The sequence below is a fragment of the Prionailurus bengalensis genome, chromosome D1, assembly GCF_016509475.1.
Source record: "Prionailurus bengalensis isolate Pbe53 chromosome D1, Fcat_Pben_1.1_paternal_pri, whole genome shotgun sequence".
NCBI classification, from domain to species: domain Eukaryota; kingdom Metazoa; phylum Chordata; class Mammalia; order Carnivora; family Felidae; genus Prionailurus; species Prionailurus bengalensis.
Window position 1 is genome coordinate 99,749,956 of NC_057346.1, and position 23,778 is coordinate 99,773,733.

General features: G+C 46.0%; 1 protein-coding gene across 4 annotated transcripts in view; it reads left to right on the forward strand.

The window, feature by feature from the left end:
- Positions 1-23,778, forward strand: part of CD1H11orf49 (chromosome D1 C11orf49 homolog) — a 197,626-nt gene that overhangs the window by 165,695 nt on the left and 8,153 nt on the right. For all 4 annotated transcript variants that reach the window (XM_043582454.1, XM_043582455.1, XM_043582457.1 and 1 more), the window contains exons 4-5: positions 7,100-7,184; positions 23,221-23,306. In XM_043582454.1, the coding sequence (XP_043438389.1) occupies positions 7,100-7,184; positions 23,221-23,306 (171 nt within the window). The remainder of the gene's footprint in view (positions 1-7,099; positions 7,185-23,220; positions 23,307-23,778) is intronic.

A 23,778-nucleotide genomic window follows, 5' to 3' on the forward strand; every position in this document is an offset into this window, starting at 1 on the left:
GGACTACATGCTACGTGGGGAGTGAAGCTGTCAGATGTCTTGCCTCCTTCCTCTTCTCTCCTCCCTGCTCTCCTTCCCTCCCATCCCCCTCCTTGCAGAGTAGTATTTACTCAGCTGCAGACTGGTACCAAAGCCTCAGTGCGCTGGGGGTTAGGAAGGGGCGGTGTGGTCATGCCCCAAACTATCCATGTCCTTCCGAGCATCTCTTGGCAGAGCAGGCTGGCTGAGGGTGAGTGTCATTTAGAATGAGCATCCACAAGCCCTGCAGAACAGAACATAAAAACAATTGCAACTGAAAATTGGAGAGTCCACTCATGGGCTGTGGTGTTCTCTGGCCTCTGTGGCCTCCTATGGAGATTATGCAGCCAACCAACTAGAGGTTGTCCAGTCCACTGGGATTCCCCAATGCTTGGTAACATTTCATTATCTCTAGCTCTGGTCCTAGCACTAGCTCACCCAGCCATCAACATTTGTAGGCAGTCACAGAAACAAATCCAGACTAAAGCCCATTTCATCCCCCACCCTTTTGGTGCTAAAAATGCTTGATTTGGGCTTTCTCCGAGTGAGGGACAAAGATATGGCGCTAGTTGCTTCTGTCTGGCACTCCTCCACTGGTCTCCTTTATTTTCTTTTTTAATGTTTATTTTTGAGAGAGAGAAAGAGCGAGCACAAGCAGGAGAGGGGCAGAGAGAGAGAGGGAGACACAGAATCCAAAGCACACTCCAAGCTCTGAGCTGTCAGCACAGAGCCCGACATGGGTCTGGAACCCACACACTGTGAGATCATGACCTGAGCCAAAGTCAGGACACTTAACCGACTGAGTCACCCAGGCGCCCTCCACTGGTCTCCTTGAATGACACCACTCTGACCCTGGAAAAGGTTCCCACCATTTCCCAGGAAGAGAAAAGGCATCTGAGTCTACAACCACACCACCGCAGTTCTTCCTGAGCAAATGTGTGGGCACACAGGGTGGTCTTGGAGGAGGATGTAGAGATGACTAAGCTGCCCCCACAGAGCTTCCGAAACAGGAATTTCCACAGCAAGAAGGCAGGCCAGATGTAGAAAAGACAAGAGGAGACCTTCATCCTTCTTTTCCAAGAAAGAAGGATGTGAGAACAAGTTAGTCCTTGATTATTGGGCATCAGCAATTTCTGATTAGACTAATTTTCTTATTCAAAATAACCTCACCTGTCACCCTCTGGGATTAGAGTAGAGATAACCAGCAAAAGACTATTCTAAACCAGGGGCTGGTTATCTTGAAAAATACAGTATTCCTGCAAGAGTTGTAACAGTGGTCAAGTGAATTATTATGAAGTAAGCCTTAGGTTTCCTCTGGTTTTCATGGTAAAATTGGTGATATAATCCTATGAAAACAAATATCCAAGCTGACTGGATTTAACACTGATGAGAAGGTGCTAGGAGTCAACAAGCACGTGGAGTGTAGTCCCCCTGCCAGGACGTATTGTGTTCACTGAGAGTTGTGGTACCTACTGAACAGGACGTTTTCCATTTTCAGCACTTTACAGCTCCAACATCTCCTCGTGGCCCCTTAAATTTGTATATATGCCTCCTGTGCCTGGGGAGTCCCCATCTCGGTAGTTCACCCAGTGACCAGAAATCTGTCCATCTGAATTTTCCTCTGGGTCTCTATGTAATGCATGTTTTTATTCATTCATTCCTTCCATAAATATTTACTGCTGTGTGCCAGGCATTGTGCTAAGGGCTTTAAGTCTAAAGATTCCTTAATTTCAGGACTTCAAGTTTTAATCAGTTAATAACTATAAAATAATCCTACCACTTATCGGGCACTTCAAAAATTTCTCAGAAAAGTGCCTTATATTTAAATTGCCTCATTTGGTTTTTACAACAATCGCACTAGGTAGGTACCATGGTCATTCACGTTTCTAAGAAGAGGAAACCAAGGTTCAGAGAAGTTGTGCAACTTGTCCAGATCACACTAGAGGTTAAGTAGTGGAGCCAGGCTTTGAAACAAGGTCGTCTGATTACTAAGTCTGGGCTCTCCACTAATACAACTGCCCTGCCCAGTTTAATGTGGCCCACCTGCAGGGTATCTGTATGTTTAACTTCAATAGAAAGCCTGTCAGTCACCTGGTGTGAACAATCCTACCATCAGAAGTCAAGTCCTCCATAAACCAGCCGGATCTCACCTGCTGGTGAGAACTAGAAGGACCTTTGGAGCTAGATGGGCTTACCTGCGAATCACCGTTCTCCCTCCTCTAAGTTGTTCTGTTTCCTTGAGAAGGTAATCAACCTTTAAAGAAACCCTAGTTTTTTTTATTTCTAAAATAATAATAGCAAATAGTAACAGAGCACTTTTGATGAGCCATTGTTCTAAGCCCTTTACATTAACTCACAACAACTGTATGATGGTGCTACTGTCATTATCCTCATGTTATAGAAGGGGAAACTGAGGCACAGAGAGCTTAATGGTCAAGTAATTTGAAATCATTGGCAAAGCTGAGATTTTGACCCAGGCAGGATAACTCTGAAGTCTATGCTATGAGCCACGGTGCTACGCTGTGTTGCCTCTGGAGAGAAGAGAACCAAGGATGTAAAAGCCTCTGGTCCAGAGCCGGGCACACGGTCAATGGGACTATTACAATGCTGAGAATAAGAACGTTTAACAGCTCTGACCACCCACAAAAAGAGAAGCACCAATTTGTAGAGAATGTTTTAATGTTGATCTTATACCAAACCCTTCTTGTGCCTTCGCCTTTAATCTTTCAGGACCTGCTGGCTGATGCTTTCCCAGTTGGGGGTGTGGGGTTCCTTTAGAGAAGGTGTCTGTCTGTCCGTACACACCACTTACCTTCCCTGCACCTGCCAGGGCAAAGAGCGGCTGGCAGGTGGGCGGGGATGAGAAATGGTGGCGAGGCCAGGAGCACAGGTGCACCCATCCCCCGCCCTCCCGTGGCCTGTGGCCCAGCACAGGCTGTGCTGCTGGAGCTGCAAGTCTTTCCTGTTGACAGTAATTAGACCTTTCAGACTAAATTTCTTACATGAAAAAAATCCCAAATCACTTGAATTGTCTCCTTGATCCAGTTCACCTGGAGCTATTTAGTTCCCGCAGTTTGTTTGGAGGGAAAAACAAGCTCTTAAGCCTTCACACATTACGGTTGATAAGATCAAGGTGCTGAAAGTGTTAGTTGGGTAAACGCTAGAGCCAGACTGCCTGTGTCTGAATGCCAGGTCTACCTCTTACGCGTGCGTGATCTGAGTTTTTGTGTCTGTGAAATGGGAGTAACCATAGTGAAGATCAAATGAGACGACATAGGACAAGCCCTTGCAAGAACAGTGCCTGGCCCATAGTAAGTGCTCAATAAATGTTGGGTGTTAATATTATCATTAAGCCCACCCAGCCTTCAGACCCCCATCTTTCCCTCCCAGCCTCAGGTTTTGTTGTGGGAAGCCATGTTCCCTTCCTGTCCCCCCAGGCTCTGGACCCTTCTTTTATCACTTACCAAATGACAGTCAACCCTTAAGCAACATGGGTTTGAACTGCACAGATCCCTTTGTACATGTTTTGTTTTTTCCAGTACAATACTATACATGTATTTTCTCTTCTTTATGTTTTTCTTAATATCATTTTCTTTTCTCTAGCTTACTTTATTATAAGAATATATAAATACATATAACACACAAAATATAAGTTAATTGACTGTGTTATCAGTACAGCTTCTAGTCAACAGTGGGCTATTAGAAGTTAAGTTGTTGAGGAGTCAAAAGTTATACATGGATTTTTGACTGTGCAGGGGGTTGGTGCCCCTAACCCCACATTGTTCAAGGGTCAACTATACTTCACCTCTCTAAGCCTCCTTGTCCTTGGCTGTGAAGTGGGACTGGGAATAATGGAGTCTACTTCATAAGGTTGTTGCGAAGGTGAAGTGAGCTAATTCAAGGCTCAGTGACTATTTAGTCTCGTTACCGTTGTTCCTGAGGCACAAAGCGTTGCCTGAAAAGGCCTTTGAGATCTTGGAGAGCTCTTAGAGGGCCCGAAGTAGACATTTAGGGTTAGCTAGTGCCTGAGTGTAAGTCTCGGGAGCTAAGAAGACTGCTGGCTTCTTCATCGCTGTAACACTGTGCCTGAAACTGAGGAGGCCCATAGTAATACGAAATGAAGGAATACTGCAAAGAGTATTTAAAAACATGTTTGGCTCGGGCAACCTGACAGAGAATTTCAAGGCAGACCACTCCTAGGTGTTTAAGCACTTAAACTCAGCAGGAAACACCTTCCTCTTCTCACCTGTCTTTGCCCCCAGCATTTAAAAACAAAACTAAAATATCCCCCACTGTTTGGTGTTACTATGTTGTAGACATTCTGCTAAGTACTTTATAGACATCCTCTCTTTTAATCTTGACTTCAACCCTGAAAGGTAAGTGTCATCATTCCCATTTTATAGATGAGAAACTGAGATTTAGAGAGATTGAGCAATTTGCCCGCGGTTGCGTAACTGGTAAATTGCAGAGCTAAGGGTTGAACCCTAGCCCGAGAGACAGGAAGCGGCCAGCTCCCATTTGCTCATCAGTGTTCTGATTTTGGAACAAGCGTGACCACTTGCCATTCTCCCAAATACCCACTACGCAACTGACGAGTATCTCCGAGCAGCAAATGCCTCTCTCTCAAAATATCCAGCCACTACATTAGTGGAAGTAGAACTGCTGTCTTCCACAATGAAGGTGGCAAAAGTTCTCTATTTGCCTAGATTTTCATTCATCTCTTTATCTTCCTCATTTTCCATTTGGGAAAGTCAAGTTCCAGAAGTGGTGAACAAGCTGTATTCTGTTATTCTGATGTATTTAGTATTTCCAAGAGCTGTTGTTGCATTAGAGAAATACAAAATGATTTTTGTAAATCATCCTTCTATCTTTGGAAGCAACTATTTGAAGTACATGAGTTAGAATGTCATCAAGAACCTAAAGAGAGCTGAGGGTCTGGAAACCAGGAGGCTGAGATTGATACCCAACCTTGTCTTTCTTGACTCAGTGTGGGAGTTACACAGTCCTCTAGGCTTCCCGTATTCCTTCACTGATTTATCTCCCCAAGGATATCTTGTGGGTAACTTTGGGGGACAAAAGCGAATTTCTGTGAAACACTTTGACCCCCTAAGAATGATCAGATACATCCACCAATTAGCCGAGGAAAGCAATGATGATTCAAAGATAGCATTTTCTTTTATAGACGTGTTTGTGCTTCGCTGACATTGCATTTTTTTACAAATTGAAGGTTTGTGGCAATCCTGCATTGTGCAAGTCCATCGGCGCCATTTTTCCAATAGCATTTGCTCACTTTGTGTCTCTGTGTCATGTTTTGGTAATTCTCACAATATTTCAAACCTTTTCATTATTGTGGTCATCTGTGATCAGTGATTACAACTTGCCGAAAGCTCAGATGATGGTTAGCATTTTTTAGCAATAAAGTATTTTTAAACTAAGGCATGTACTTTTTTTTTTAGATATAATGCTATTGCACACTTAATAGATTGCAGCTTAGCGTAACCATTACTTTTACATGCACTGGAAAACCAAAAAATTCATTTGATTCACTTTGTTGGGATGTTTGCTTTATTGCGGTGTTCTGAACCAAACCCACAGTATCTCCAAGGTATGCGTGTATTTACTTCCTTCCAGAAGTCACTCCTCTTTACACAGGGAGTTCTGGAGTGAGAATAATGTGGGAATCCGTTATATTCAATAGCTTTTCTCCCCTTTCTTCACCTTTCCTGCCCCTTACCTTAAAGCTGTAAGACCGTGAGTGGCTATTACACCATCCTTTGATGAGCAAAACCTCCTACCAGGCTGTGCCTGAGGTCAGGCGAATGAGGAGAGGAAAGTGCACACCCCACTGTGGCCAAGACGAAGGCCACAAAAGCCATCTTGATCCTTTGACCTACACTGGCACTGAGCCTGTTGCTTTGGTGACCCTGACTTTGGCAGTGTGGTTAGTTTAACTCTCTGCCCCCACCTTGAATTGAGCTTTGATGAAAAAGTAGTAGGAACCCAGGCCTGTCCCTGGAGATTTGGGGTTTTTATCTTGGAAAAGCATCAACCAAACTAGCAGGGCAGGAGATCTGGATGCCTGTGGCTTGGGCTAACTTGGGTCCAAAGAAACCAAGTGCCTATGATCATCATCTTCATTCCCCAAATGTGGCCATGCCCTCTGGATTCCCTTGTCTCACTCATTCTCCCAGTTAGGATGGCTTCCAGGTTGCCTGCTGTTGCTTTACCATTAGCTTGTTCTTCCATATTTGAAATGCTTTGGTATACAGAGTACTTGCGGATTGCCTGGCTGTTCTAAAATCTTTTGGCTTTGGTACATGTAATAACAAAACAACCTTTACACATCAGTGTATTTCCTCCCCCTTGGGAGCCGAGAGACCTCCCTGAGATTTGCATCTCTGGGTTTGCTGCTGGGCTGCAGAGCCTCATCCTGGCTCATCTCTCCCAGGGCACTGCTTCTGTATATCAGGAATCATCTGGTTGCCTTGATTGTATATCTTGAACCTTTGTCTTGGTTTCCTATAATAGAATGGCCAGATTTTTGTGCAGGCATCCAAAAGAAGCCAGGCTGTGCAATACTGGATGACAGAGTAATAAGGTCTGTGGGTTGCTGTGATGTATTCTTCTCCATATATTGAAAGACTGAGTTTGCCTTAGTAGTGCTTCCAGATATCTATGGATGGTCTTTGGGCATGTTGTGGTGAATGCTACCATGCCAGAGAATTTCAGCAGATTTAACCAGCTTTGAAATGACTCGTTCTTGTAGATTTTCATACACAAGGAAAACCGGACTAAGAATGTGGATCAAGGTATCCCTCTTGTTCCCTTCTCACCCGACCATTTTTCAAACCAGGGAAGCTCCGTTAGCCAAAATGTTGTAGCTGGGTACCTTCCACCCGGGAAAAACTTTGTAGAAACATTGATCTTAGAATCTCACTACCAGAGGTTAGTAGCTAGCACTAACTCACCTTTACAAGAGCAGCTCTACCGAGGCTAGGTCTGAAACCCATGAAATGGCCAAACAAAGAGCAATGACTTCACACGCAGAGACCTAATGTGTTCCTCTCCATTTCAACTTCAGATTTGCTGACCATGAGAGAATATCACTGTTTGCTGCAACTGCTGTGCCCGGATTTCCCCCTGGAGCTCACTCAGAAAGCAGCCAGGTATGTGCCCTGGGCTCTAGAAGCTAACTCAGCGCTCTGCGGACCAGGACTTCTTAGAGAAACCTGAAATGTATACACACAAACAAGCAAACCATTAGGAAAAATACAAAACCATTAGGGAGACACTGGAATTTGGAGAGGGGTCTGTTTGAGATTTGCCCCAAAACATAATGCTCACTTTCTGCCTTTCCCAAGGGAAGCCAAATGATCCTTTGTGGTTTCTGTGGGGGGCCTTAGGGTCTGCAGACAGAGCTGGGGGGTGGTGAGATGAAGACACACACACACACACACACACACACACACACACACACACACACATACAAGTCTCTAGAGGATATTCTGAGAAACGAAAGGGCAAGAGTTGGCAGTGACCAGTGAATGAAGGCATAGATTGAGGTTGGAGACTGGAAAGGTATGGAGGTGATAAAGCCCAATTAAGAGAAGGATAAGTGATATTATTTATGCTGAAAGAAGATTTTCAAGATTAGTCCAGAACCAGGAAGACTTGGCAGAAATAGTTTGAACCCCCTTATTTCTGCGTTTGATTTCATGGTCATTCCCATTTTAACCAAATGAGGTAGTTGGACTGTGCCTCAGTTACCTTTTACTTGACACGAAATTTGACCTAAGGTGACAAATGGAAGAATTTCAAAAATTGTGTTGTCTGAAATTGTCAGAAAAGAGGATTTTTAGGAAAATACTCTGCATTGTACTATACATGATAGATACATGTCATTGTACATCTGTCCCAAAAGCACACATGAAGGGTAATGTAAAGTATGAACTCTGGGTGATCATGTTGTGTCAGTGTAGCTTCATCAATTGTAACAAAGGTTCCACTCCAGTGCAGTGCAGGTGTTGATATGGAGGAAGCTATGCAAGAGTTGGGGGATGGGGGGTATGTGGTAAATCTCTGCACCTCCCCCTCCATTTTGCTGTGAACCTAAAACTGCTCTAAAAAGTAAAGTCTTGTTTTTCTTTTTTAACTTTTTAATGTTTATTTTTTAGAGAGACAGAGGGCGGGGCGCGGAGGACAGAGAGAGAGGGAGACGCAGAACCCGAAGCAGGTTCCAGGCTCTGAGCTGTCAGCACAGAGCCTGACACGGGGCTCAAACTCATGAACCGTGAGATCATGACCTGAGCCAAAGTTGGACACCCAACTGACTGAGCCACCCAGGCACCCCAAAAGTAAAGTCTTTTTTTTGGTTAATGTTTATTTATTTTTGAGACAGAGAGAGACAGATCATGAACAAGGGAGGATCAGAGAGAGAGGGAGACACAGAATCTGAAGCAGGCTCCAGGCTCTGAGCTGTCAGCACAGAGCCCAACGCGGGGCTCAAATTCACGGACTGTGAGATCATGACCTGAGCCGAAGTCGGCCGCTTAACCGACTGAGCCACCCAGGTGCCCCAAAAGTAAAGTCTTAATAATATTTTTTAATGTCCATCTTACCTCAAGCATAGTGTATGCATTTACCTTCATTATTTCATTTAAATTCATTTACCTTAATTACCTCACTTAATCCTAAAAACTGTTACCTTCCTATTTTACTCAAGAGGAAACTGATATGCCTCAATTAAAAAAAAAAAAAAGAGGAAATTAAGGCTCAAAGAGGTCAAGTATGTGGCCTGAATTTACTGATAGCTTGTAAGTAGCAGAGGCATGACCTGAACCCAGGGCTGCCTGAATCCACAGACTTTGCCCTTAACCTCCTCACCCTCCTGCCTGCTCATCTTGTGAAATCATTTCTGTGTGGTGGTTTGACCCACTGACACCACAGCTGCACTGGCTACGCTGTACCAAGAACCATCTGAGTCCTTCTGAGGTGAGCCAACCATCCCCTCCGCTGCCAGCGACAGACTCCAGCCTCACACCGGGGCGGGCTGTTCTGCAGTTCACAGCTCACACGCTGATTTGGCTGGTCATGTGCAAAACTTGTTTAGTGGTCACGCAACCAAAATCTTCTTCCCTGCGTTGTCCAGTGGATACTTACCTTTTCCAGTGGCACTTGGCCCCTGGTAAAAGCAGCAATTCGGGTTTTATCATTTTAACTGATCTGCTATCCAAAGGAGATTTAGATTTAGATTTTTTTTCCATGGTTGACAATAAAATGTGGGAGATTATCTCTTGTAATTTAAGAGCAGCCAGCTGGAGTTACCTTCAGATTTCCAATGATAGTGCCCCTTGAGGTCAGATTATTTTAAGGAAGAGTCAGCCCCAAATTTGGGGGAAAAAAACTCTTTAAAGACTGTACTATGATTTCTACATAGCTGAATAATAAAAATCAGCTGTGATCTCTAACTAAAATCTTCCCAGAGAAAAGGAACCGTAAGTGTAAGTAAGCTCCAAGTAAGTGTAAGCTCCATGAGGGCAGGCAGGATCTATACCAGTCTTATTTGCTGCTGGATCCCTGTTGCCCAAACCAGTACCTAGATACGTGCTAGACACTCCATTAAGTGTCTCCCGATTAAATGAACATATGAATGACATCGCTTGTCAGGCATTTTACGTAGTTCAAATAGTCCATGATTCTCAGTAACTCGAAGAACAAACATCAGCCACTGTATCCTATATTCATTTGTTCATTCATTCATTTATGTATTCATTAAAAATTTTTAACAGCTTGGGGTTTCTGGTCCAACTCTTGATCTCAGCTCAGGTCTTAATCTCAGGGTCATGAGTACAAGCCCCGCGTTGGGCTCTGCATTGGGCTCTGTGCTGGACATGAAGCCTACTTAAAACAAAATTCAATGGGCTTTTATTATAGTCACAGAGTATATTCGTATCCATCAGCACAATCAAGTTTAGAACATTTTAATTGCCCCCAAAAGAAATCCTGCAGTCCTTAGCCACTACTCCCCAATCCTTCCCTCCTCCTCAGCCCTGGGCAACCACTAATCTACTTTGTGTCTCTATAAATTTGCCTATTCTAGACATTTAAAATGAGTGGAATCATATAGTATGTGGTCCTTTGTGACTAGCTTCTTACACTTGGCATAGTGTTTTCACGGTTCACCCATGTTGTAGCAGTACTTCATTCCATCAGGTATTTCTTGAATGCCAGGAGTGATTATGTACACTGGGGATACAGTGATGAATAGATGCTGTTCTTCCCCTCAGGGAGCTTAACATTAGGTGTAGAAGAGGACCCCTTTGGGCCTCAGTCACTGTCTGCCACCACTCTGTGACATCTCACCTTGGTTTCTGTCACTCCAGAACAGTTACTGTTCCCCTTTCCTGAAAGGTTGGTGGCAAGTTAATGAGGGTGACCTTCTGTAGGATTTTCAACCCCTAGCAGCCTCAGCTTTGCACTTGCCCCACCCAACTTCCAGACCCTTCCAAACAATTTGATATGTGTAAGCACTCAAGATTAGAAGTAACACCAAGTGGGGCGCCTGGGTGGCTCAGTGGTTAAGCGTCCAACTTCAGCTCAGGTCATGATCTAACAGTCCGTGAGTTTGAGCTCCGCATCAGGCTCTGTGCTGACAGCTCAGAGCCTGGAGCCTGCTTCAGATTCTGTGTCTCCCGCTCTCTCTGCCCATCCCCTGCTCACCCTCTGTCTCTGTCTCAAAAAAAAAAAAAAAAAAATTAAAAAAAAAAAAAGAAGTAACACCAAGAATGAACTATTCTGACCTCATCAAGATAAAAAGCTTCTGTACAGCGAAAGAAACAATCAGCAAAACTAAAAGGCAACAGTGGAATGGGAAAAGATATTTGCAAATGACATATCAGATGAGTGAAGTAAAGAAGATGTGGTATATATAGACAATGGAGTATTACTCGGCAATCAAAAAGAATGAAATCTTGCCATTTGCAACTACGTGGATGGAACTAGAGGGTATTGTGCTAAGCAAAATTAGAGAAAGATAAATATCACTTCATTCATATGTGGAGTTTAAGATACAAAACAGATGAACATAAGGGAAGGGAAGCAAAAATAATATAAAAAACAGGGAGGGGGACAAAACATAAGAGACTCTTAAATACAGAGAACAAACTGAAGGTTGCTGGAGGGGTTGTGGTGGGGGGCTAAATGGGTAAGGGGCATTAAGGAAGACACTTATTGGGATGAGCACTGGGTGTTAAACATAGAGGATGAATCACTGGGATCTACTCCTGAAATCATTATTGCACTATATGCTAACTAACTTGGATGTAAATTTAAAATTTTTTTAAATAAAAAAATAGAAGTAACACAGTCATCTAAAATGCTCGGATTCTTACAATTATTGATACAATACAAATATTGATACCACTGACTTACAATACAAATATTGATACCACTGACTTCAGCAGTGGTATCCCCCTAGCTGTGGCTGGAACCAAAGCTTATCCCCTCCAGGAAGCCTGCTGTTTGATAGTCCATGCTGGTAGCAGTGTGAGGGGATTATGGGAATGCAGGTAGAAACAACAGAAGGGCCTAGGACAATCCTCAGGATGCTGGCTATGAAATTAGAGGTGAGGGTCACCTGGGTGGCTCAGTTGTTTAAGCGTCTGACTTTGGCTCAGGTCATGATCTCACGCTTCATGAGTTTAAGCCCAGTATCGGGCTCTGTGCTGACAGCTCAGCGGCCGGAGCCTGCTTCCTGCTTCCGATTCTGTGTCTCCCTCTCTCTGCCCACCCACCCCTGCTCACACACTCTCTCTCTTTCTCTTTCTCTCTCTCTCTCTCTCAAAAATAAACATTTAAAAATATATAAAAATAAAAAATAAAATAAAAAGAAGTTAGAGGTAAATTCAGAACCAGGGGAAGTTAGTTTGCTCCCTGTGTATTAGGCTTTGTGTCAACCCCGCCTCCCCAATGCCATTCTTTGCTCACTCCACTCCAGCTGGCGTGTGGGTACAAAACTTGTCTATATCCCAGAAAGCGCTCTCTAGCGCTTAAGCTAGCTTAAGCTATTCTTACTTTGTCCCAAAGATCGAGATCCCAACTTCCTCACACAAGGCCAGGCTTCTGATCAAAATCGCAAATGGAGGTGGTTAGGCCTCCAAGGCAGTTACTGTTGCTAGAAGAGGCATCGCACTCTCCCATGTCATGGCTGGGCTTATTTTTCTCAGGGCCCTGAGGTCTGGGGACAGGCCACAGAAAGAGGCTCCAGGCTGCGATGATGTGTGCATGGAAGAATGTAATCCACACGCAGCTGCACAGCAGAGCCTGTTCGGGGGCATGGCGTCTCCACGTGTGCCTGACTCATGGACGGCAAGCACCGCGGCCAGGCCCTGGGGCAGCAGGTGTGAGCCAGAGGCACAGGAAAGATGGCAAATGGGCTGCAAGACAGGCCTAGCCCCAGACACCCTCCACCTCGCACATTCCTGTAGCAGTGGGGGGGTCATCACAGGTTTTATCCTTAAATGATCACCACAGCATCTCTGTCTCCCTCCTCCTTGGACCAGGAGGCTTTCCTGAAGGTGAGAAGCACCTTGCCGTGTCTGGCAATTCGAGCCAGACTTCTTGAGTTCAAATCCTGGTTTCACAGTCCACCAGCTTGTGCCCTTGGGAAAGTTGTTTTTTTTTTTTTTTTTTTTTTGAGCCTCATTCTCCTCATTTATCAAATGGAAATAATAATAGTTGTAATAATTGAAGAAGTACATAATGTGCTTAAAACAATGTCTGGCACAGAGTAAAGTTTCAATGTTAGAAGTAGTAGTCTTAACCCTGACCTATAAGAGCACAAGCATCATAGCATTGGAAAGACCTGGATGTACTTGCCACTGGGGCCCCATTAACTGGATGACCTTGGGGATTTCTCATAGCTTCTCTAAGCCTTGTGTCCATATCTGTAAAATGGGGAATAATACTAACTCACTCCAAGGACAGTGTAACTTTCAACAACTAGAAAAAATATATATTTTATTTTATTTTTTATTTTATTTTATTTTTTTTTAAATATATGAAATTTATTGTCAAATTGGTTTCAAAAAATATATATTTTATGAATATATGCATATTAGCACATTGTAGACATTCAATAAGTAATAGTTTCTTGCCGTTAAAATAATGTTGGCATTATTATTATTACCAGATTTTTAAAAATAAACAAGAAGAAGGGCGCCTGGGTAGCTCAGTCAGTTAAGCATCCGACTTCAGCTCAGGTCATGATTTCACGGTTCGTGAGTTCGAGCCCTGAATCGGGCTCTGTGCCGAGGCTCGGAGCCTGGAGCCTGCTTCTGATTCTGTGTCTCCCTCTCTCTCTGCCCCCTGCCCCCCGTTCATGCTCTGTCTCTGTCACTCTCTCAAAAATAAATAAACATTAAAAATTTTTTAAAAAATAAAATAAACAAGAAGTTTCTCAGCCCCCTAAGGCAGTTATTTCTGGCCTTTTTTCACCTCAGAACACTCAGAAAATAATATACACATAACAAAAAGTCAGTAAAGATGACTTTGCCCGTGATCAGCCTGCGGGCTCTGGCCTCCTCCCTGCTGGGCCAAGAGGACCCTCACACCTGTAACCCGTTCAGGGTGCAAGTTGACACAGGGTCACCTGCAGGGCTTATTAAACCACAGATGGCAGACTCCATCCCCAGAGTTCAGGGGATCTGAGGTGGGGCTCCAAAACTCATATTTCCAAACACTTGCCAGGTGATGCTAATGGTCATCCACTTTGAGGAGTATGGATTTAGTGCATTGAAAGCCAGTCTGATTCTGGCATTTTAGAATCGATCCCATCAAAAGGATTTACATTTCAATCTCTCTCTGGTCATTTTAAAACACAATTTACCTCACGTCTCCCTCCCTGAAGGCCAGATTTCTAGTGAGTAATAATATGTGCTAGACAGAGACAATGCCTGGAAAACACACAAACTCCTAAGGAATCTAGTTCAGACCTAGTAATTCATCCCAATTTAAGAGGTTCACTTTTCAGCTGGTCCCTGTGTCACAAAGGCAGGACTCAGGTGCTGGAGCCAGACAGCCCTGGATTCAAATCCCAAATTCTTTCACTTACTGGCTTATGACAGTGAGCAGTCTCTCTAAGCCTCAGTTTCTTCATCTGTAAAATGGAAATAATTATAACACCTGCCTCATAAAATTGATTTGAGGATTTAATGAGATAATGCCTGTAAAATGCCTGTCACACAGCCCTCAAAAAATATTACCTATTTTAGAAAAGTATAACTGGTAAATAGGGATTGATTCCTGTATTCATTTTTCAGCTGTTTCCTAAGCATCTTCTATATGCCAGACTTCATACCGTGCATGACAATACAGCTTTATGCTTTCTTGGTGTCTTTCTTTATGCCTCTCCCCTACAATAGCTTTCTGCCTGGATATCTTCCCCAGCTCTGACTTGCCATCTAACAGTATCACTCAAAAATAAATAAAAACATGAAAAAAAATTTTTTTAAGGCTTTAAAAAGTTGATCTATAAAGAAGTAATACTTTTTAAAAATTTTTTTAATGTTTATTTATTTTTGAGACAGAGAGAGACAGAGCATGAATGGGGAGGGTCAGAAAGAGAGGGAGACATAGAATCTGAAACAGGCTCCAGGCTCTGAGCTGTAAGCACGGAGCCCAACACAGGGCTTGAACTCACGGACCGTGATATCATGGCCTGAGCTGAAGTCGGACGCTTAACCGACTGAGCCACCCAGGCGCCCCTATAAAGAAGCAATACTGCAGAGCAGTAGGGAAAGGGGATCAATTCAAGAAGAATTGATGCAGCAGTTGGTTATTCACATAGGGAAAAATCAAGTTAGATTCCTACTCCATATCATATTCAGAAGTCAATTTCATATTCAGAAGTCAATTTCACATAGATGACAAGCCTAAATATGAAATGCAAAACTAAAATACTCTTAAAAGAGAATAGAGGAAAATATATTTATGGCCAACAGGTAGTAAAAGAATTCTTAAGGTATGAAGAGCCCAAGCCCAGTGGACGAGATTGATCAACTTGACCGCAAAAAAAAATTGCATTCATTTCTTCATTCAGTCAGCATTCATTGCAAGTACCTTCCAGGTGCTGAGAACAGAGCAGTGAAAAAATACAGTCCTCGCCCCGCAGTAGAGCTGACTTTCTAGGGCAAAGAGAATTATCAGATAGAAAGCAAGAATTCCCTGATGGCAAATTGAACCCCAGCCATCCCTAAACCCGAGGACTACCAGGGAATTAAGAATTAAAGTTCTCAGGGGATGCCTGGGTGGCTCAGTTGGTTAAGTATCTGACTCTTGATTTCAGCTCAGGTCATGATCTCCCAGTCTGTGCGTTCGAGTTCTGCATCAGGCTCTGCACTGACAGCATGGAGCCTGCTAGGGATTCTCTCTCTCTTTGTCTCTGCCCCTCCCTCCCTCTCTCTCTCTCAAAATAAATAAACTTTAGGGGTACCTGGGTGGCTCAGTCAGTTGAGCATCCAACTTCAGCTCAGATCATGATCTCTCAGTTCTGTGGGTTTGAGCCCAGCATCAGGTTCTACAATGACAGCACAGAGCCTGCTTTGGATTCTCTCTCTCCCTCTCGCTCTGCCCCTCCCCCACTTGTGCACGGGCAGTCTCTCAAAAATAAACAAACATTAAAAATTTTTTTAATAAATTTAAAAAAAGAATTAAAATTTTCAGTTCAACCAAAGATAGCATAAACAAAGCTGAAAGACAAGTGAGAGACGAGGAGAGGAGATTTATGTGTATGTCTAACAACAGATTGGTCTGCAGAATTTTTTCTTCTAAAAAAAGTTTTATAAAGAACTCCTACAAATCAATAAGGAAAAGATGAAGAACCTCAGCAGAAAAATAGCCCAAGGATATGAGCAGGCAATCCACAGAAAACTCTAACAGCTAATAAGCATATGGGCGTATTTTCATGCCCAAACTCACTAGTAATCAGGGAAAGGCCAATGAAATTGAGATGCCACTTCACATCAAATGACAAAAATTTTAAAGTCTGATAACACGAGCGTTGGTGAGGATGTGGAACTCTCATAAAGTGCTGGTGGCAGCATAAAGTGGTACTATCACTTTGGGGCAATGTAGGCAAATCTAAAGAAGTTCACAGGTGTCCCTTGTTATAAGGAAATATGCAGCATTATTTGTAGTAGCTCCCACTGGAACGCTCTGCAAGTCCCTCTGCAGAGGAAAGGATAAAGTGCAGCAGCATCATACCATCCACAGAATTCTGTACACCAGCTGAAATGGATACAGGTAGAAATCTATGCACCAACACTGATCTGCCTCAAAACGTCAAGTTCCAGAATGATGCGTAGAGTTTGAAAGCAAGCAACACAAAGCTAGATCATGTTTTAAGAATATAGGCATCTGTGTGAGTTCATGTAGTATTGAGAAACATGTAGAGCGATGCTAAGCCGCCAAGTTTCAGTGGTGATTTCAGAGGAAGAAGCGTAGAGGGATGGGATGAGGGAGGGCGCGCAGGTGGCTTGAACGTCATGTGTAACATTTTACAAAGCTTTAAAAATTGAAGCAAGGAGAGCAAAATGTTAAGGTGTATGAGGTTGGCCAGGGGTACACAGGTTTTTGTTATGTTCTGGGTAACTTTCTGAAGCTTTAAATATTTCATTTAAAACAAAAGGCACGGGTAGCACTGAGGTAGGGAGCGATGAGTGGCAGGTGAAAAAAGTGTCTAGGGGAAATCGGCAGCCTGGAAAAGAAGCCAGGCTCTCACCAGTCCTGACCTAGAGGAGCTTTGAGAAGCCAGTGGTTCTGGAGTTTAAGGAGTTTGGGGACCAGACGGGGAAATGAGGGCCTCACAGGGCCATGCGTTGGATTTGGTCTTTATCCTGAGAGCGAGGAACAGTTCTCCCCTAACTATAAGGCTTCTTGGGAGGGGCTGGGATAATGGGGTTTGGATGGCTGTTGCTGGGCCTTCCAGCTCTCTGCAGGGTGTAGCGGATGAGGCCTCAGCTTCCAGCCCTCCTGGGGGCAGTTGCTCTGTACTTGCTAACAAACTCTGGGAGTGGGAGAAGGGACAGCGCCACCAGCAGGAAGATGTTATTGCCACTCGAGAGCACAGAGCCTACGTTTTCTTTCCAGGTGCAGCTGTGATTAGAGTCAGAGAGACCTGTGTTTGAATGACAACTCTTGCACTTGTACCTGCAACCTTGGCCAAGTTTCTGAACCTCTGTGTTCTCAGCAAGATATTCATTGGACTTACCTCATAGGATTAGTATGAGCAGGAAATGAAATGATGGCTGTATATTGCTGACACAGTAAACCCCTAATGAATATTAACCATTGTTGTCTTATTGTCTGCACTCCCTGGATCAAGCTTAGGCACTACAGGGCAGCTGGGGTTTGGGGTACCCCAGGCTGGAGCCAGGGGAGAACAATGACCCAGACCTCCCAAGCTCCTCTGCGGGCCTGGACTTGTGGCAGCTTGTGCGACATGGGGGTGCATCCCACACAGTCCAGAAGAGGAAGTGTCACAACCCTAAGGAAGTGTCCCAGGAAACCTCGGCAGCAGCTTCTTCCCCTGACCTGCGGAAGGTGGCCAGAGTGTGGCTGCAACCTCACTCATGGCCGGATACAAAAGGACAGTCCCCCAAGGTGCACTGTGAGCCCAACAGGCTTTGGGACTCACCTCACCCCTGAGAGACCCTGGTCATGTGACCTCCTAAAAGTGGTGCAGCCATGGAAGGTGGCTCTTCTTTCTGGCCCTGGCCGAGGGCTGGCTTCCCCCCAAAGTGGACTCGAAACTGGATAGCTGGCTTCCGCCCGAGAGCCTCTGCGTGGTTGAGTGATGGTAGCACTTACTTTCTCTGAGCTATATTTCTGCTTGCTATTTTGAGTTCTTCCAGCACCTTAAGCCAACTAGAATACACTTATTGATAGCAGCTAACACTTGTGAGTGTTCATCATACACTAAGCGCAGGACATCATAGGGACTTTTCACAAGAATCCCATAAAATAGGAATTATGATTATCTCCTCTTCTCAGATGAGGATAATGAAGCTCAGAGAGAAAAGATAATGTGGCCAGTGAGTGGTGGAGCTGGGATTTGATCCCAGGGCCGCTAACCCAGAACTGTAGGTAAACAGGTGCGGCTCATGTCATTTGTCTAGGGACACTGACCCGGGGGTGAATAGAAAGTTGGCAAGTTGGTAGATTCAGACTGGAAGCTATTGCTTCCCTGGCACCCACTTAACGCCCAGCCAGCCAGCCCATCCCAGCTGTTGGAAGTCAGCAAGGGAGGGAGAGAAGGGCCAGCCCCCCGGGATTAGCTCTGACCCTGCCAAGTGTTCTTTCTTCATTCCAGTTGCCTGCCCTGGACTCCACCCTTCACATGGTTCTGCTCAGAGCCAACCTGAACTGGACTGCCTTTACTTCTCTCCCACAGTCCCTCTCTCTAGTCCTAAGGCACGGCCTGCAAGGATCCTTCCATGATCCAATAGATTTGTACAGACTCTTGTTGGCAACAGCACCTTGTTGGCTCCACCTCAAAGCAGTGGCCGCCCGGCTCCTCCAGGTGTCAGAAGCAGCTGGCACGTTAGCAGGAGGCCTCTGGCAGGAAGGGGTGTTGAGCCAACTGCCATCCACTGGAGAACAGCACATGTGGATGACCTCGTTTCCAAGAGATTCCTTTGTGAGCCCTCTGGGAGTGTTGACAAGTTTGAGTTCAGGATGAAGGAGCTGCCCACAGGACCGAGGGCCCACAGCCTGGGGTCATCCCTGCCACCAAAAGCAAAGACAGACCTGTAGCCTCCTGCCTGCCTTGTCACAGTTCTTCCGAGATTCCAGTGCCAGATGCCCAGAATTTTCATGGGTCAGAGCAGTAGTTTGGAGATGGACACTGCAACATAGGGTGCTTCTAAGAGCATTTTTCTAAGTCTTTCAGACTTTTCTGCAGCCACAGTCCTCCAAACAGCAAACTTCAGAACCAGCACTAACGGAAAAGCTGTTAGTTCTGGCCACCCTTGGGACGACACAGTCTGTCAGAGCTGGAGGAAGCGCTCTCATGCTTTTGAGTAGTACAAACCTTCAGGCTTCTGCTTGAATATCTCTAGCAACAGGCAGCTCGCTCCTTCACAAAGCAGCCATAATCCCAGAGCTGGGCAGTTTGGAGGTCTTCCAGAACCAAGCTTTCGATCCCTGTGACATCTTCCTCAGGGGCAGGCCTTCAAGAGTCAGGTCTCAGCCTGTGCTTCTTCCCTAGTTCTCTTCTAAGCTGAAGGATCAAAATGCAATCATTTGTCTGATATCATGGTTTATAGACTCACTAGCACTCTGACCCCCTCTTCCATGACTCTAGTTTATTCCCCTTAAATGGACTGTCCAGAACTGAATGTAGTATCCAGGTGTCTCCTGGAGAGGAGAAAAGAAAAGAGTACTGAGGCCCCTCTTCTCCGTTTAGCCACATATTTACTGAGTGCCTACTATGGGCCCTGCACACGCCAGGCCCTGGAATCAAGCAACAAGCTGAGAAACAGAGTTATCACCTGGAGATCTCATAGTCTGCAGGCAAAGACAAACACGAATAGTGTGAGGAGGTCACAGAGAACCGTGGAAGCTGGTAGCAGGGAGGCCAACCTCTACCTAGCCTGGAGTGGGGAAGGCTTCCCAAAGAGGCGTGATGTGAAGAACGAGTGGGCATCGGATAGGTGGGGAGGGTGGCACGAAAGGCCCAGAGCATTACAGGTAGAAGGACTGGCTGGTCTGAAGGGCATGAGGAAGGAGGGAGCACTGGGGAGAATGTTAGGGTCAGTGTGGAATACAGCGAGGGAGGCTGCCTGTGGCCTCCGGTGCATCTAGAGGGGTGTGGGGTGAGGGGAGACGGAGCAGATCACGTGGACTCATAAGCCAGGATAAGAGTGGCAGATCTTGTTCTAAGGTCAATGGGAAGCCCATGAAGGGCTTTAAACAGAATTGTAGAGTGGTCAAATTCACATCAAAAAAACCCATTTTTGTGACCACAGTGTGGATACTTAAGTAGAAGCAGGCAAGGGTAGTTGCAGAAAGCCAGGCAGAAGGTCATCCAGTGGCCCACGAGAAAGACACGGAGGCGGGCACGGGCGGTGGCTGTGGAGGTGGCCAGCAGTCAGCAGATTCAGGAGACATGTTAGGGTGGGATTGCTGGACCTGGAGAGTGATTGCTGTGGGTCGGGCAAGGGAGGCAGTTTCCAGGAAGTCCGGAGGACTCCCAGGTCTCTGGCTGAGCAGAGTAGGGGGTGGTTTTGCCGTTCATGAAAGCTGAGATCCAGTTGGCTTTTTTGGCAGTCAGTCGCACTGCCTGCAGTCAAGAAAACCCCTCTGTCCTCTGCACGCATGCTGCTGGGATCCGGCCACATGTCCCTCAAAAAGAGAGCCCCTGCCACTGTCTGCCTCCCCCAGCCACCCTGCTGGTCCCTCGTGACCGGTGTCCGTTTCAGCCCACCGGAGAGCCAGGGTCGAGACCAGCGCGCACACAGGGCTGAGGCTGACACGCTCACATGGTGGGTCTCCTGCCCTCTGACGGCTGTGCTCTCCCTCCTCCCCAGCTGCCTGTCTTAGAAGAGGCTGCTAATGTTCATAGTTCAGAATGGCCACGGACAGAAGGCTGCAGGCCAGTTCCGAAGCTGGAAGGGCGGGCCTGTTTGCAGCTTCTTGTCCTCCCTGTGGCTGAGAGACGACGATGCTTATGGCAATTGGCTTCAAAGCCCTGGTGTGGCAGGGCCTGTCTCGGGAGCATGCTGATTAGCAAGAATTACAACTTCTGGAATTAGACAGTGGTGGTGGTTGCACAACTTTGTGAATATACTAAAACACACCGTACACTTTTAAAGGGATTTTATGGTACTTGAATTATATCTCAGTATAAATGAAGAAATAGATAAAGAAAGATATAGTGCGTGGAGGTAATTGCTATAAACAGGAGCACTGGGTCCAGGTTGATGATAAGGAAGAGAAGCCAAGTAACATCTTCAAAGGCTTTGACTCCCCTTTGTGGTTTCCTGCTTGGGGACGTTCTCAGCCCAGTGCTCTTCCCTAGTAATTAACTTCAGGCCATTCGGGTTCTTAGCCGTCCTGGGAGTAGGGCAGGAAGGAAAGGTCACTGGCATCCTTCCTCGGGGACCTTTTTCTTCTCTGCTGAGCCTGGACGGAAAAACTTTGGGGTGGCTCTACCCGCCTGAGTGCTCTGGGAGAGCTTGCTCTTCCTCTGAAGTTTGGGTGTCTTTGCTAACCCCGGTCTGCCCTACCCCACTTCTCTCTGCCCTTTAGCGCCTCTCCCTCCCAATCCGGATATCAGAATCTGGGCTCTGTGCCCTCTCGCTTCCTTTTTGCCTGCCTGGGTTCTCATGGGTTAGAAGAAATGGGGGCAACTACCTGGTCTGTGGCTCAGCATTTGGTCCGAAGAGCTGCTGATCGAGGGACCAGGGCGCCCTCCTGTGACCATCAGCAGCATTGCTCCTTCCCACCCTCTGGCCTTGAATTTTTTCCAGCTAGAATTTGAATGCTCAACTCTGGTAGTTGGGGCAGCCTTTTTCTTCCCCAAGAGACGCATGAGGAACAGTAAGCCCTTAAAATATAGGAGAAAAGAAAGAAGATAAGTTAACCACAGAAATTAAGGAATAAAATGTTAGTGTTTATATTCTGTATCTTTATTTTAAAAGAGGCAGTGTGACCTAATGGAAAGTCCCATGGCCTGTGGAGTCGAGCAAACTTATCAGCTATGTGGTCTCAGCAAGGTGACCTCTCTGCTTAGTCCCTTCACCTGTAAAATGTACATAATTGCAAGGCCTACCTCATAGGAATGTTGTGAGAAAATTTAATATAGTTAAATACCTTGCACAGTTGCCTGCTATGAAGTAGGTACTCAGTACGTGCTGCTTCTATTGTTGTCGTTATTAGAACTAAAGACTAAGAGGGGCACCTGGATGGCTCAGTAAGTTAAGCATCTGATTCTCGATCTCAGCTCAGGTCTTGGTCTCAAGGTTGTGAGTTCAAGCCCCATGCTGGGCATGGAGCCTACCTTAATAATTAATACAGACAGACAGACAGACTAGATATAGGAGCATTTTCTCTCTCCACGGAGATCTGAAACCAGGGCCAGCTGCCTTGCATAGTTGCAGGGGCACCTTACGTTATATTCCCTCTAAAGCCCCCCCCACCACCAAGAGGTGAGCAGTGCTGGCTGGCTGTCTCTGGAGCTGATCCAGGTGCCAGTTTGGGGATCCTCTGACACAAGGAAGTAAAGATTAACAAAAATACACAAGAGAGCAGAATAAAACAGTTTTGTAAAAAAGGAAAGATAAGGCCAGTCGGACCAGTCAGAAACAGGTTGGGGGCCCCTCTCCCCTTCAGCAGATAGCTTTGGCACCCTGCCTGGCACATGGATAGAGCCCAGCAAGTGCTAATTTCCTTCCCTTCCTGCGCCCTCCTGGATGAGACCCTGAGCACGTTATGAACATGGCCATGGTCTGATCAGTCAGATGGTTTTCTTCCTATGAGGTGGGAGGGCCTGGAGATGAGAACCCAAGGGATGGTCCGCTTGTGGGAGCAGAGAGCAAGGAGAGGCATGGCCGCCACGGCGTCACAAGACGGGGTGTGTTCTTTGACCCTCTCAAGTGCAGAGGCCCCGGTAGCTCTCTACCCTCTTCCCTTGTCTGCCTTCTGTGTCCCAGGACGGAGGTGCCTGTAGTCGCTTAGGCCCTTGGAAGCTTATTAAATCTCAGTGCCACTTGCCAAGACCCCTTTAAGCTTCCTGGCTGTTCTTTTTGCCTTTTCTGCCCAGTTGTATTTATTCTGAACTAAATGGTCCTCACTGCTGGATGAAAGGATTTACTGCTTAAGTATATGAAAAGAAATCTTGGCTGTATTACAGTTGCACCTCTCCTTGCTGCCCCCCGCCTCCTTCCTCCCCATGCTCCATCCGCTAGCTGGTGCCACGGAGACTGACCCGGGAGCCTGTCCTTGGTCGTGTGCTCAGTTCAGCTTGGTGGCAGAGCCCAAGTGATGGAGAAGTGAGGTGACTGGGAGGAGCTGGCTTTGGGGACCTTTCCCGAGTGTCTTGCTGCCCCAAGAAAGACTGTAGCCCCAGAAGGAGCTCACTGACGTGCTCCCCATCCCCACCCCCAGACACATTCTCTCACATCTTCTCTCTCTTTCCCCCCTCAGGATTGTGCTCATGGATGACGCCATGGACTGCTTGATGTCTTTTTCAGATTTCCTTTTTGCCTTCCAGATCCAGTTTTACTACTCAGGTGAGAGCTTTCCAGGGCCCCATGTGGCTCCTGCCAGGGCCACATCTGCCTGTCCTGCCCTGGTACCCTTTCCATCTGGTGCCTGGCACACACATTTCCCTCCCCCACTCCCATCGGTGGAAGCATGCTTCGCCACGGGGCCCGGGCAGGATGTCTAGTTCCCACAGGCGGTCACAAGATTCAGTCTGCGGAGCCTACTCTCTCCGCCTCCTCAAGTCACGGAAGACCGCTGTGTTTGCAGTCAGCAGTGCGGCAAGTCCATCTGGGTGATAATGGCAATGAATAGAACAATGCACGCTACTGTAACAGTACGCAACAGATTCACCATTTATGGAGAACTTACCATGTGCCAGGCAGAGCACTGACTTTAATCCTTATGACAGCCCTAAGAGATGGGTCCTGTCAGAGATAAGCTTAGAGGTGAGGAGCCAAAGTCTCAGAGCTAGTGAGTGGTGGAGCCCAGACCCGAACG